The sequence below is a fragment of the Oncorhynchus gorbuscha genome, linkage group LG03 (assembly GCF_021184085.1).
Source record: "Oncorhynchus gorbuscha isolate QuinsamMale2020 ecotype Even-year linkage group LG03, OgorEven_v1.0, whole genome shotgun sequence".
NCBI lineage: Eukaryota > Metazoa > Chordata > Actinopteri > Salmoniformes > Salmonidae > Oncorhynchus > Oncorhynchus gorbuscha.
The window spans coordinates 61,416,368-61,432,097 of record NC_060175.1 but is presented as its reverse complement, the minus strand read 5'-3'; the positions used below and the strand labels follow the sequence as shown (position 1 = coordinate 61,432,097).

Genomic DNA, 15,730 nt, shown 5'->3' with positions numbered 1-15,730 from the left:
TCTTAATGCAATTGAGCCAATTAGTTATGTTGTGAAAGGGAAAGGGGTGTTATACAGAAGATAGCTCTATTTGTTAAAAGACCAAGTCCAATTGAACTTTGAAAGTTTCTTCAAGTGCTATGATGAAACTGCCTCTCATGAGGACCACCACAAGAAAGGAAGACCCATAGTTACCTCTGCTGCAGAGGATAAGTTCATTAGAGTTCCCAGCCTCAGAAATTGCAGCTCAAATAAATGGTTTACAGAGTTCAAGTAACAGACACATCTCAACATCAACTGTTCAGAGGAGACTGAGTGAATCAGGCCTTCGTGGTTGAATTGCTGCAAAGAAACCACTACAAAAGGCCCCCAATAATAAGAAGATACTTGTTAGTCTCAAGACACATGAGCAAATGGATATTAGACCAGTGGAAATCTGTCCTTGGGTCTGTTGAGATTTGAGATTTTTAGTTCCAACCACCGTGTCTTTGTGAGACGCAGAGTAGGTGAAAAGATGATCTCTCAATGTGTGGTTCCCACCGTGAAGCATGGAGGAGGAGGTGTGGGGGTGCTTTGCTGGTTATTTATTTAGAATTCAAGACACTTAACCAGCACTGCTACAACAGCATTCTGCAGCTACATGCAATCCCATATGGTTTGCGCTTAGTGGGACTAGATGCACTATTGTTAAGTGACTGTCCCACTGGATGTCATAAGGTGATTGCACCAATTTGTAAGTCGCTCTGGATAAGAGCGTCTGCTAAATGACTTAAATGTTAATGTTAAATGTTAAATTTCAACAGGACAATGACCCAAAACACACAGGCTGTGTAAGGGTTATTTGAACAAGAAGGAGAGTGATGGAGTATTGCATCAGATGATCTGGCCTCCACAATCACCCGACCTCAACCCAATTGAGATGGTTTGGGATGAGTTTGAATGCATAGTGAATGAAAAAGCAGCCAACAAGTGCTCAGCAAATGTGGGAACTCCTTCAAAGACTGCTGGAAAAGCATTCCTCATGAATCTGATTGAGAGAATGCCATGAGTGTGCAAAGCTGTAATCAAGGCAATGGGTGGCTACTTTGAAGAATCTCAAATATAAAATATATTTAGATTTGTTTGACACTTTTTGATTACTAGATTATTCCATGTGTTATTTCATAGTGTTGATGTCTTCACTACTATTCTACAATGTTGAAAAACATAAAAATAAAGAAAAACCCTTGAATGAGTAGATGTGTCCAAACTATATATACAGATGAAGTCGGAAGTTTACAAACACTTAGATTGGAGTCATTAAAACTAGTTTTTCAACCACTCCACAAATTTCTTGTCCAAACATTTGACTGGTACTGTAGATGTGGTACTGGCCTGGAAACTCACTGAGTCCTTTATACACAGTTGCATAGCACTTGAGTAGCTCTTCCTTGAAGCATGGCGGAGCATGCAACTGTTGCAACATTTCTGATGAGGTCAAGCTGCACACAGGCCTTTCTGCCTAGTAGTGGTGTGTCAGTTGCATCTGTAACATAGAACTAAAGATGGGCTTGTTTGTGCCGTGTGTTCACTTGCAATGTCATGATGCCCTTTGGTTTAATTTGGGTGCTATTGTCTGCTATTGCTTGTTGGGAACACATTAGCTTCAGTTCCTGTCTAACTTAAAGTTGACCATCTGTATCCCTTATACACAAGTTTGTGTGCCAGCCAGCATCTAATTTGTGTGCTTGTGCACCTATGAACAACATGTCCACTTCCTTGACATCTTTCAACGGGAGCAGCCTCTGTCCCTAACCTACACACAGCTGCAAAGGGATTTCTCTTCACACATTTTTTACACTCAACATTGAATGCAGGACTTAAGTCTGTCTGCTGCTTGCTGGTTGAGTCTGTGTCTGCCGCCCGGCCTGCTTTTGTTCTGACTGTGCTAAAATGGCTGAACTTTTTTTCCATAGCATGCAAATACTGCTCTGTGCTATTGATAACTGACTTGGCTTTAGCCTGAGCTGATGTAACTTATTTTGCACAGCAAACATCTATGGCCTTAGCTAGGGTTAAATCTGAAATGGAGAGTAGTTTCTCTCTTAGTCCACTATCTTTATTTATCCGTTATTTTACCAGGTAAGTTGACTGAGAACAGGTTCTCATTTACAGCAACGACCTGGGGAATAGTTACAGTGGAGAGGAGGGGGATGAATGAGCCAATTGTAAACTGGGGATAATTAGGTGACCGTGATGGTTTGAGGGCCAGGTTGGGAATTTAGCCAGGACACCGGGGTTAACACCCCTGCTCTTACGATAAGTGCCATGGGATCTTTAATGACCTCAGAGAGTCAGGACACCCGTTTAACGTCTCATCTGAAAGATGGCACCCTACACAGGTCAGTGTCCCCAATCACTGCTCTGGGGCATTGGGATAGTTTTTAGACCAGAGGAAAGAGTGCCTCCTACTGGCCCTCCAACACCACTTCCAGCAGCATCTGGTCTCCCATCCAGACCCAACCCTGGTTAACATCAGAAGCAAGCCAGCAGTGGTTTGCAGGGTGGTATGCTGCCGGCTAAATTTGTGACGCTAAACACAATTTTGCCCATTAGCATTAGATCCTCAGTGTCTGAACTCAGAGCTGCACTCAGTCTCAGTTGTCAATACCTGCCCATTCATTGAACACAGTATTCCTGCGTGGTGCACAGTCTTTTTCAGAAGTTTTCATCACCTTGGCCAGTGTCTTGTTTTCCGGGTCGGCATATATGATTTCCATCGTGTTGTATATCTCCAGCATGATTCAGAGAGGTCTCGAGGTCTACAACGTGTGCACATTGATAATAATGGTTTCACCTGATATGTGATGATGGATAATCAGAGACAAAAAACATGTTTGGATCTTAAAGTATGAAACATAATTTCATGCTTTAAGCCTGACCAACCAGGGTAATGCAATTAAACAGTGTTTAGTAGAGTCATATAGAAATAAAAAAAACACTTAATTGCCTGTCACATTGAATTAGATTTCTACCAGCTCATTGTTTGCAGAAATCAAAACCATGTTGCTACTCTGCCTTCTCCTTCATGCTTCCCCTTAAAGCGCTCACTCAGAGGGTGGGCGGCTCTCCAGACAATACTTCTCTTATTCTGGGACCAATTTCCACATATTTGAACTAAATCATATTGGGACATCTGTCAAAGGCTCTTCTTTTCATCTTTAACAGCTGCTTTAAATCTCTAACACACAGCAGTGCCATAACACATTATAGGAATGCTTTCCCACTTCTCATAACAGAGCAGGAATGGAGAGATTATTGACACATCACAAAACTCATACCATGGCATGCACACTGACAATATGTTATACACTTGTACCACACATTATAGTAGGGTTTCCCAAAGTCCGTCCTGGTCCCCAGGTGGGGGGGACGGGACACTGCATTATAGTACAGAACAGCAGACTTTTCTATGATAGTGTGTGAAATGCACTCAACCATGTTTTAGTGGGGCATGTAAGCAGCAGGCAATGGAGAAATAAAAAATATTTGGCTTCTTGAAAAAGTGTTCGGGGGAAACTAGTGCCAGTAGTACAACAGCACAGCCAGTAGGCCAACAGCACTGCCAGCCTGCAAGCCAATTGTCTACGCCAGTGGCTCACAACTCCAGTCTTTAAGTACCCCAAACAGAACACATTTTTGTTGTAGCACCGGGTAAAAAACACTTGATTCAACTCATTGAGGGCTGATGATTATCTGACAAGTTGAATCAGGTGTGCTTGTCCGGGGCTACTATAAGAATGTGTACTATTGGGGGTATTCAAAAGCTGAAGTTGGGAACCACGAGAAGTGCTGGCTAACAGTCTATTGTTCCGTGGAACCGTTAAGCAAAAATCCACTGGGAACCAAACAGGAGCAAACAGAACGAAATCGGGAGGGACCTACCTGAATTTGCCTAATAGAAACTCGTGGAGTAAATGGTTTCCATTGCAATATGTTTTGAAACTGTTTGCTACGGTCTAGGTCTGAAAGGTGTGTAATGTCTGCCATTGAAAACAATGGTGTGAATGCCTGCCATTGAAAACAATGCATCTATTTTTTTCTACACACAATTATTAACTGAGGCTTTCTCCTTTAGAGCTCCATTTTTATGGAATGGTCTGCCTACCCATGTGAGAGACGCAGACTCAGTCTCAACCTTTCAGTCTTTATTGAAGGCTAATCTCCTCAGTAGGTCCTATGATTGAGTGTAGTCTGGCCCAGGAGTGTGAAGGTGAACGGAAAGGCTCTGGAGCAACGAACCGCCCTTGCTGTCTCTGCCTGGCCGGTCCCCCTCTCTCCACTGGGATTCTCTGCCTCTAACCCTGTTACAGGGGCTGAGTCACTGGCTTACTGGTGCTCTTCCATGCCGTCCCTGGGAGGGGTGCGTCACTTGAGTGGGTTGAGTCATTGATGTGATCTTCATGTCTGGGTTGGCACCCCCCTTTGGTTGTGCCGTGGCGGAGATCTTTGTAGGCTATACTCGGCCTTGTCTCAGGATGGTAAGTTGGTGGTTGAAGATATCCCTCTAATGGTGAGGGGGCTGTGCTTTGGCAAAGTGTGTGGGGTTATATCCTGCCTGTTTGGCCCTGTCTGGGGATATTGTCGGATGGGGCCACAGTGTCTCCCAACAACTCCTGTCTCAGCCTCCAGTATTTATGCTGCAGTAGTTTATGTGTCGGGGGGCTAGGGTCAGTCTGTTATATCTGGAATATTTCTCCTGTCTTATCCTGTGTCCTGTGTGAATTTAAGTAAGCTCTTTCTTTCTTTCTTTTTCTCTCTCTCTCGGAGGACCTGAGACCTAGTCCTGAGGCATGGTCCTATCTCGCCTGATGACTCCTTGCTGTCCCCAGTCCACCTGGCCGTGCTGCTGCTACAGTTTCAACTGTTCTGCCTATGGAATCCTGACCTGTTCACCGGACTTGCTACCTGTCCCAAAACTGCTGTTTTCAACTCTCTAGAGGCAGCAGGAGCGGTAGAGATACTCTGAATGATCGGCTATGTTGCATACTGACATTTAGTCCTGAGGTGCTGACCTGTTGCAACCTCAACATCCACTGTGATTATTATTATTTGACCCTGCTGGTCACCTATGAACATTTGAACATTTTGGCCATGTTCTGTTATAATCTCTACCCGGCACAGCCAGAAGAGGACTGGCCACCCCTCATAGCCTGGTTCCTCTCTAGGTTTCTTCCTAGGTTCTGGTCTTTCTAGGGAGTTTTTCCTACACCTGCATTGCTTGCTGTTTGAAGTTTTAGGCTGGGTTTCTATACAGCACTTTGAGATATCAGCTGATGCAAGAAGGGCTTTATGAATACATTTGATTTGAAATTTGATTTGATCTTTCCTAACTTTCCATTAGCCTACCTTTTTGAGGCATTTCACAACCTTTTTGATGCAAATTGAGATTGTCACACCTTTCCCATGTTCAAGTCATTTGACTTATTTTCGAATTAGCCTTATGAAAATAGAAACTTGGTTGCAGTTTATATCTGTGCTAGAATGTTTAAAAAGGTCATACAATTAAAAACTTTTATATAAAGAATTGGTCGTTCTTCCGAAATCCTGATGTTGCTCTCAAGTCAAAATGATTGACCAACCCTGTTCTATGTGGGGATGCAAAGACCTTTACGAGTGAAGGGCATTTCAAGTCTTTTCAGTTATACAGCAAATTCTCCAGTGTTGAATCAGCACTAAGAGTGTTACATTTAACACTGATCCAGTGCCTATATTGGTCCACACTTTTCAGTGTTAAATTTAGTTTAGGGTTGAGTTGTTACAATTTGTCAGTGTAAGGAAGGTAACACCAGTAGTGTTACAGTAACTTGTTTTGGGGTGTTGTTTTAAACTGTATGGTGTAAAACCTAATTTACATATTTCCCAGTGTGCCTAGCCTTTTCGAGTGAAGTGTAGAGTTACCACCCATGACTGTATTAGTTAGTTTACAGAGATATTGGTTATTGAATTTGTTCATTTTCAGTCCTTTTGGCCTTCAACAAGTGAGTTCCTATGTGAACGCTATCATTAAAATTGGGGCCTCCAAATCACTAAGCCTGCCCTTGGCTAGGCTTAAACATTTTTAAATAGGTAACATAAAGTGGTGAGAGCAAAAGGATTTAGTGGCTATGAAATGGCTTTTAAAGTGTCAATGAGCTCATTGATTGGCTGTTTGGAAGCAAGTTCGCAACATTCTGGATGACCTGACATCAATCCCCCTGCAATCAAAAAACTGGAAGCAATATAATGTTACAAACCCTAATGTACTAGTCTAACTAGATTTATTTAATTGATTTGAAACAACAAATATGTTTTTTTAAATATAGTGGACAAAGGCACATCAATCACCATAGACATTATTAGAAAATATGGGTTTCAAGTTATATAGACAGTGTATATATATATATATATATATATATATATATATATATATATATATATATATATATATATATATATAGTACCAGTCAAAAGTTTGGACACATCTACTCATTCAAGGGTTTTCTTTGTTTTTACTAATTTCTACATTGTAGAATAATAGTGAAGACATCAAAACTATTAAATAACAGATATGGAATCATGTAGCAACCAAAAGATTGTTACATAAATGCAGTGATACAAGCACACAAATAAGATGCTGGCTGGCATACAAACTTGTGTATAAGGGATACAGACGGTCAACTTTAAGTTAGACACAGGAACTGAAGCTAAATGTGTTCCCAACAAGCAATAGCAGACAAATTGCCCTAGCAATTCAAAGTGAGTGACTGAGACTGTACTCATAGCCTATGGAGGCACCCGAATTAAACCAAAGGGCATCATGACATTGCAAGTGCACACAGGGCACAAACAAGCCCATCTTTAGTTCTATGTTACAGATGCAACTGACACACCACTACTAGGCAGAGAGGCCTGTGTGTAGCTTGACCTCATCAGAAAAGTTGCAACAGTTGCATGCTCCGCCATGCTTCAAGGAAGAGCTACTCAAGTGCTATGCAACTGTGTATAAAGGACTCAGTGAGTTTCCAGGCCAGTACCACATCTACAGTACCAGTCAAACATTTGGACTCCTACTCATTCAATGGTTTTTCTTTATTTTTTATGTTTTTCGACATTGTAGAATAATAGTGAAGACATCAAAACTATGAAATAACACATGGAATAATCTAGTAATCAAAAAAGTGTTAAACAAATCAAAATATATTTTATATTTGAGATTTTTCTAAGTAGCCACCTTGATGACAGCTTTACACACTGGCATTCTCTCAACATCCTTCATTCTCTCAACATCCTTCCTGAGGTAGTCACCTGGAATGCATTTCAATTAACAGGTGTGCCTTGTTAAAAGTTTATTTTCTTATTGTGTGTTAGCCAATCAGTTGTGTTGTGACAAAGTAGGGGTGGTATACAGAATATAGCCCTATTTGGTAAAATACCATGTCTATATGTTGGCATGAACAGCTCAAATAAGCAAAGACAAATGACAGTCCATCAGTTCTTTAAGACATGAAAATCAGTCAATGTGGAAAATTTCAAGAACTTTTAAAGTTTCTTCAAGTGCACTCTCAAAAACCATCAAACGCTATGATGAAACTGGCTCTCATGAGGACCACCACAGGAAAGGAAGACCCACTGTTACCTCTGTTGCAGAGGATAAATTCATTAGTTAACTGCACCTCAGATTGCATCCTTAATAAATGCTTCACAGAGTTCAAGTAACAGACACATCTCAACATCAACTGTTTAGAGGAGGCTGTGTGAATCAGGCCTTCATGGCAAATTGCTGCAAAGAAAACACGACTAAAGGACACCAAAAAGAAAAAGAGACTTGCTTGGGTCAAGAAACACGAGCAATGGACATTAGATCGGTGGAAATCTGTCCTTGGGTCTGATGAGTCTAAATTGGACATTTTTGGTTTCAACCGCTGTGTTTGTGAGACGCAGAGTAGGTGAACGGATGATCTCTACATGTGTAATTCCAACCGTGAAGCATGGAGGACAGGACAATGACCCAAAACATCTCCAGGCTGTGTAAGGGCTATTGGACAAAAAAGGAGAGTGATGGAGTGCTGCATCAGATGACCTGGCCTCCACAATCACCCGACCTCAATTCAACTGAGATGGTTTGGGATGAGATGGGCCACAGAGCAAAGGAAAAGCTACCAATAAGAGCTCAGTAAATGTGGGAACTCCGTCAAGACTGCTGGAAAAGCATTCCAGGTGAAGCTGGTCCAGAGAATACCAAGAGTGTGCAAAGAATATCATCAAGGGGTGGCTACTTTAAAGAATCTCAAATATATAATATGTTTTGATTTGTTTAAAACTTTTACGGTTACCACATTATTCCATATGTGTTACTTCATTATTATTTATACAATGTAGAAAATAGTAAAAATAAAGAAAAACCCTTGAATGAGTAGGTGTGTCTAAACAATATATACAGTTAAAGTCGGAAGTTTACATACACTTAGATTGGAGTCATTAAAACACGTTTTTCAACCACTCCACAAACGTCTTGTTAACAAACTATAGTTTTGGCAAGTCGGTTAGGACATCTACTTTGTGCATGACGCAAGTAATTTTTCCAAGAATTGTTTACAGACAGATTATTTCACTTCTAATTCACTGTATCTCAATTCCAGTGGGTCAGAAGTTTACATATTCTAAGTTGACTGTGCCTTTAAACAGCATGGAAAATTCCAGAAAATTGTGTCATGGCTTTAGAAGGTTCTGATAGGCTAATTGACATAATTTGAGTCAATTGGAGGTGTATTTCAAGGCATACCTTCAAACTCAGTGCCTCTTTGTTTGACATCATGGGGAAATCAGAAGAAATCAGCCAAGACCTCAAAAACAATTGTAGACCTCCACATGTCTGGTTCATCTTTGGGATAAATTTCCATACTTTCTGAATGCACTGTATGCACTGTACACACTATTCCCTACTTGAATAGCCTACTTGCATAGCCTTCTCAAAAAGAGAAGGTCCATTCAAATCCATTGATAGTGCAGGCCAGAAAAAGACTGTCTATGGAATGTGTAACACTCTTGGACTGTGTATATCAGAGATGAGTGCTTCATGTAAATCCTCATCTCCAGATGTGCTCATCCATCTGTAGCAATCTGTATTTTATGGCGTTCTGGCAGAGAAGAGGAGTATTCAGTATTCAGCAAATACTGTACATGGACAGACTGACAGATGATAGATAGACTGAACATAGTACTCACTTTATTGCACCTGCATCTCAATGTCCTGAATATCTGTATGCAAACTATAAGTTACAAGTAAAACTTTGAATTAGAAGTCACATATATGTGTTGTTTGTCATCATCTTGCATTGTTTCGATTACTCTAGATACTGTGTAACACTTTACCTTGAGTTTTGGTACACTTGTGATGTGTGATGATAAGTACTGTGGAACATCTGTGGTGGAGCAAAATCACACAAATAAACAAATGTGTCAATTGCTTTATATTTTTTATTCCTTTTTTACTGTGATACTCAATTTAAACGCAGCAGGGGTCTTCAATGCTATTTATTAATTCCTGCAGTCAAATGACCAAATCACATGGGTGGAATGTTATGAATATGAATTCATTAATAAACATGATATAAACATTAGATATTTTTCTATGCCGAAAATCTGATGTTTAGGTCAAGTGACATGGGTCAAATGGGTGAGTTATATTTCAGTCTTTTGTGATCTACATAAAGTGTAATATGGGGATGCAAACTCAAAATTGAATCAATTTCAACTCTCTATCTGACATGATACAGGTGTCTTCTTTTCTTAAGACCATAAGAATGTATGTGAGGTGTATACTTTAGTTTCAATGTAGATGTGTTAAGACTACCAAGAAACACTCTGTGACCCTGATTTAGCCCACAGCAGTAAAAGGTTAACTTCAACTCACACGTGGTCCAGTGTGGCTGAGTTGGTAGAGCATGGTGCTTGTAATGCGCAGGTTCAATTCCCATGGGGATCAGTATGAAAATGTATGCACTCACTCCTGCAAGTAGCTCTGGATAAGAGCGTCTGCTAAATGACTAAAACACAATGTATATGTAACTTGTAAGTATGTATTATTACCTTGTGTTTGACGAGGCAATAGAGAGTGAATATGAACATCATTCCTCCACAGACTGATGGAGTTATGACCATGAAATCAAACTTAAGGTCTCCAACTTGGGCTCCATCTAGACCAGTCTGAGGGGCTTTCTCTGAGTCCCAAAAAGTGCTGACTGTTGATGACGAGACAGGTCATAACAGCCGAGTTATAATATGGACAAGTACGGTTAAGATAATCAGATCGCTCGGCTAGTTCAAGCATACAACAACCGAGGACAGTGGGTCTGATTCTGTAAGCTACTTTGCTAAATTACCATACTGTATTATTATATTCTATAATAATGAAATTCCCTGTTTTATGCCTTTGCTAGAGACCCTGTAAAGAACCTTGAGGAAGTTGCCCACCTGTAGTCAGAGAGAAAGCTGTAGGGAGGACTGTGGGGGGCTCTTCTGTGTCTCTGTACTCCCTCTCACAGCTCCAGTCTACCGGGGAATCCCTGGTGGTCACCAGCTCCCAGTACTCAGACAGGACATCCTGGACCCTCCCCAGGGCCTCTGATGGGGAGCTGCTGAATGACATTCCAAAGCTCACTGGGTCATCCTGGTCAATAGACGTCAGAGAGGAATGTTGGTAAAAATGTACATGGGATGCATGTCCTATCAAGTTTTATGAGCTTAGTATTAAGTTCCTTAAATCCTCTTTAAAACACCCGACTTAGGCTGTTATTCAAGAGATATCTTCTGCATCAAACGGCCCTCACCTCTAGCTCCTCGTTGATCTGTGGTACACATCTCTGAGAGTAGATGTTGTGGAGGAGACAGGTCAGAGACAGAACGTAGCTGTGGTTGTCTGAGCCTTGGGTGTATCTAAAGTGGCTGGTCAGGAGCTCCAAGATCCAGGGCAGGGCAGCTTTCACATAACAACATTTACTCTGTCAGGGAATGGAAGAAGAGCAGTCAATATTCATGTTAGTTATGATACGAAGTATGTTTGATATCAGTGACTTTTTCTAGCCTAGCCATAACCTCATCCCCACGTGCAATTGCTACCGCATAGAGCCGGCTGGTGGGTGAGATTAACCTAGCCATAATGCTAATAGGTAATGCTTATTTTTACAGTCCTTTTAGGATAAATTATGTGGTGGACATTGGATACCTTTTGGTACTATTCTCAAATAACCTTTTGTATCATTTTTTTTTAAGTAAAAAACCAAAAATGTTTTTTTTTAAGAAAAAAAAAGCATAAACTAATGTTCTTTGTGAATTTGCCTATGATGTCCCATGTTTTCACTGCATATGATGCATAAAAATGACCTTACCAAACTTCTCCGCTCAATGAATGTGTAGGTTATTGAGCATCCACTCTGCAACTGGTTATCTATCTATTTAAAACAGAAACCAAAATATCTGTCAGAAGTCATTAATTAAATATATATAAACTTTTGATATTTTGTATTCATGACAGGAATATGCTGTACATTCAACAATCCCAATGACTGCCTAATGGTTCTAGTCATGAGTTTAATATGCTTCTTACAGTGATATACTCCCCACAGTTTTTTCTACTTTGATCAAAAATGTATTTCTGGAAATCTCACCAATAAATCACTCTTGGTTATGTATAATTATTTTGATATTATAATAGTTTTATACAACTTTAATGTGTTCATGTTTTTTTATATTGTTCGTTCCAGCTTTACTACTCACCAGGCGTCTTATGGTCAGCAGGTGATCTCTGGTGATGGAGTGTCTGCACGGACCAGGGTCTCCCATGGTCAAGGAGAGACTCAGGAACACTATCACACACAGACACACCTGAAACCAGTGGTGAAACATATTATCTTTGTGAACAGAAAAATAAGAGAGTAAAACATGTGTTGACATCTTTGAATTAAAAAAATAGGTTATATGTTAAAGCTAGAATCCTTTGTTGCTACATACATTTTTTGACTTATAATGATAACTGCCCAAATAAAGTATAGAGTAAATGAGGGATACAAAGCATATTGAAAGCAGATGGTTCCACACAGGTGTGGTTCCTGAGTTATTTCAGCAAATATTTGGGCTACCATATGGCAAGAAGAAGAGATCTCAGTGACTTTGAAAGAGGGGTCTCTGGAGCGATGACTGAGACAGCTTTTTTACACCATCATCAACAAAACATCACATTATGGAATTTCTTGTGGAAGAATTGTGTTGCGTCCCTCCAATGGAGTTCCAGACAATCTATACCAAGGCGCAATGAAGCTGTTATGGGAGCCCAACTTCCTATTAAGACTTTATTTAGGCAGTTACCTGTATATACCTATTGATTCTTTAAAAATATAACTTACAAATGCAGTTTAGTTCAAGTGTCATACCCCATCAGAACCCAAAATAAGCCCCCCCGCCTTTTTTTATACAACGTAAATGTAAACACTGTATAGTGTCAAAACTACACAACTATAAAAACTACACAACTATAATTGTTATATTATGTATGGTCAGTCCTGGTATCCATAGCTCTGTCTATGAATTTGAGAGTGGTTACATTTCTCCAGCACCGTCCCTCAACTTTTTACCAAAACAGAGGCAGGGTGTGCGCTTTGTTATTGTTTCAACTGCAGAATCTAGCTTTAAATAATATATAAAACATAACATTTCCTAGTTCTTAATGGACTTTGTTTCTATGAGTCTTTAATATTGAACCCATATTTTGTTTTTGTTGCACAGTGGATCATTGAATAGACCTTTACTGCACTGTTCTCAGTATCCTATGAGACATAATGTCTTCTCTTTGTTTCTGCATCTTCCCATCTCCTGGGTTTGATTAAAAAAATTGGACTCAGGTTTTGTTTTCCTATTGTATGAGATGGGCCTTTAGTTGAGGGGGATTCTATAATAATCCAAAATAGAAATCAATGAGCTTCCATACAGATGATCCACATTCATGCAGTACTGTACATTATAGTCATATGATGTGAAGTTAACCATCCATGCCGTGTTTGATCTTAGTCAACAGTAGTTACATCTATTTATTTTAAACCCATTGGAGACAAATCTGAAAATGTACAGCCTGAAAAGCCAAACTACACTGAGAAAGAATATAAATACAACATGTAAAGTGTTGGTCCCATGTTTTATGAGCTGAAATAAAATATCCCAGAAATTTTCCAAATGCACAAAAAGCTTATTTCTCTGAAATGTTTTGCACAAATTTGTTTACATCCCGGTTAGTGAACATTTCTCATTTGCCAAGACAATCCATCCAACTGACAGGTGTGGCATATCAAGAAGCTGATTAAACAGCAGGATCATTACACAGGTGCATCTTGTCACTGTAAAATGTGCAGTTTTGTCACACAACACAATGGCACAGATGTCTAAAGGTTTAAATCAAATCAAATCAAATCAACTTTTTTTTTTTTTTTGTCACATACACATGGTTAGCAGATGTTAATGCGAGTGTAGCGAAATGCTTGTGCTTCTAGTTCCGACAATGCAGTGATAACCAACAAGTAATCTAACTAACAATTCCAAAACTACTATCTTATACACAGTGTAAGGGGATAAGGAACATGTACATAAGGATATATGAATGAGTGATGGTACAGAGCAGCATACAGTAGATGGTATCGAGTACAGTATATACATATGAGATGAGTGTGTAGACAAAGTAAACAAAGTGGCATAGTTAAAGTGGCTAGTGATACATGTGTTACATAAGGATGCAGTCGATGATGTAGAGTACAGTATATACATATGCATATGAGATGAATAATGTAGGGTAAGTAACATTATATAAGGGGAGAGTACAATTGGTATGCTGACTGCAGGAATGTCCACCAGAGCTGTTGCCAGAGAATTGAATGTTCATTTCTCTGCCATAAGCCACCTCCAATGTTGTTTTTTGGATAATTTGGCAGTACGTCCAACTGGCCTCAAACCGAAGACCATGTGTATGGCGTCATGTGGGCGAGCTGTTTGCTGAGGTGCATGTTGTGAACAGAGTGCCCCATGGTGGCGGTGGGGTTATGGTGTGGGCAGGCATAAGCTACAGAGAACAAAAACAATTGCATTTCATTGATGGCAATTTGAATGCACAGAGATACCGTGACAAGATCCTGAGGCCCATTGTTGTGCCATTCATCCACTGCCATCTACTCATGTTTCAGCATGATAATGCATGGCCCCATGTTACAAGGATCTGTCAACAATTTCTGGAGCTGAAAATGTCCCAGTTCTTCCATGGCCTGCATAGTCATTAGACATGTAACCCATTGAGCATTTTTTGGATGCTCTGGAACGACGTGTACACCAGTGTGTTCCAGTTCCCGCCAATATCCAGCAACATCGCACAGCCATTGAAGAGGAGTGGGACAACACTCCACAGGCAACAATAAACATCCTGATCACCTCTATGCGAAGGAGATGTGTCACGCTGCATGAGGCAAATGGTGGTCACTGGTTTTCTGATCAACACCCCTACCTTTTTTTAAGGTATCTATGACCAACAGATGCATATCTGTATTCCCATAGATTAGAGCCTAACTTATTTATTTAAATTGACTGATTTCCTTATGTGAACTGTAACTCAGTAAAATCTTTGAAATTGTTAAATGTTACAACAACAAAAAAAGTGAAGATGAGGGGCATACTGTAGATTATTTTATTATTATTTTAATTTGAACTGTAGACGAATTAAACAGAATACCGTCAATGTCAAAGGCAGTTTTGACAACAGATTTCCTTCACGAGCATTGTTTCCTGGAGAAGTAACTGCATCTCTTACCTTGGTTTTGCACTGAATGTGGGCTGACACGTGAAGGGTCATCTGGCTCAACTATGAAAATAGAAAAGACCAGACTCCTCTGTCAGGAGCATTGGAGCAGATAGATGATGAGTCTCCCCTCTTCTAGTCCTGATCAATCCCTCTAGTAAGGCATGCACTAAAGAGAAGCTGACATGGATGGAGCCGAGGTTCTCCCGGCATGGAGTGATGTGGTTTTACTCCCCTCCGAAAGGTCCACAGCTCACAGTGTGACTGCCTGCCTTAGCTGTAACTCAGAAACTATTTTAAGACCTCCCTCCATCTGCTCTTTCTCATATGGTCCAAAGGAAACTATGCCCCGTATCTCAGCTTGGTGTTTTCCAATAACCACTGGTGGGTCATGACCTGAGACAAATTATTGGTCTAGCTTTCTAGATAACTAAAAGCTTTTAGGTGGTCTTGGTTCCCTGCACAGACTAAACATTTGGAACCACTGTGCAACTACACTTAGACGCAGTGCTTCACAGATACACAGGTAGAGTATGGCGATAATGCCTTACACATTGTGCCATATATTTTATAGTAAATTCCTGGACATTGGAAATTCTCTTTAACGTTTCAGCTCTCCCAGTATAGATGGTAACATGCCAAAGAAACTGGCAGAGAAAATAAAGTAAATCCTGGTGAAAGTACATTGACTGAAACATGGTGTTTTTTACGATCCATTTCAGATTGATTTACCATTAAGAATGCCAGTTTGGATTTCTTTGACTTTGAGGTTGAGCCAAAACTTTTAACCCACTGGGCACACACTGGTCGAATCAACATTGTTTCCATGTCATTTCAATGACATACATTTAACCAACGTGGAATTATTACATTTTTTCCTGCATTTTTGTCTTGAATAAACAT

At 40.1% G+C, this 15,730-nt stretch overlaps 1 protein-coding gene across 1 annotated transcript; it reads right to left on the bottom strand.

Annotated features, from left to right (window-relative positions):
• Nucleotides 1–9,528: 9,528 nt before the first annotated feature.
• On the bottom strand, nt 9,529–15,058 carry LOC124021242. Its single transcript, XM_046336591.1, has 5 exons — nt 14,840–15,058; nt 11,776–11,883; nt 11,388–11,450; nt 10,830–11,000; nt 9,529–10,669 (listed from the first exon to the last, which is right to left on the bottom strand). The coding sequence occupies exons 1-5, from the start codon at nt 14,879–14,881 to the stop codon at nt 10,436–10,438; spliced, it is 618 nt and encodes a 205-aa protein (XP_046192547.1). The 5' UTR covers nt 14,882–15,058; the 3' UTR covers nt 9,529–10,435.
• Between the last annotated feature and the right edge of the window lie 672 nt (nt 15,059–15,730).

What these genes read in the sequence shown, in the direction of transcription:
- LOC124021242 (XM_046336591.1), bottom strand. Translation starts at nt 14,881, where the DNA reads ATGACCCTTCACGTGTCAGCCCACATTCAGTGCAAAACCAAG. An exon ending in TGCTGACCATAAGACGCCTG is followed by an intron (nt 11,451 to 11,775) that starts GTGAGTAGTAAA and finishes TGTTTTAAATAG; the next exon opens with ATAGATAACCAGTTGCAGAG. An exon ending in AGATCAACGAGGAGCTAGAG is followed by an intron (nt 10,670 to 10,829) that starts GTGAGGGCCGTT and finishes TCTATTGACCAG; the next exon opens with GATGACCCAGTGAGCTTTGG.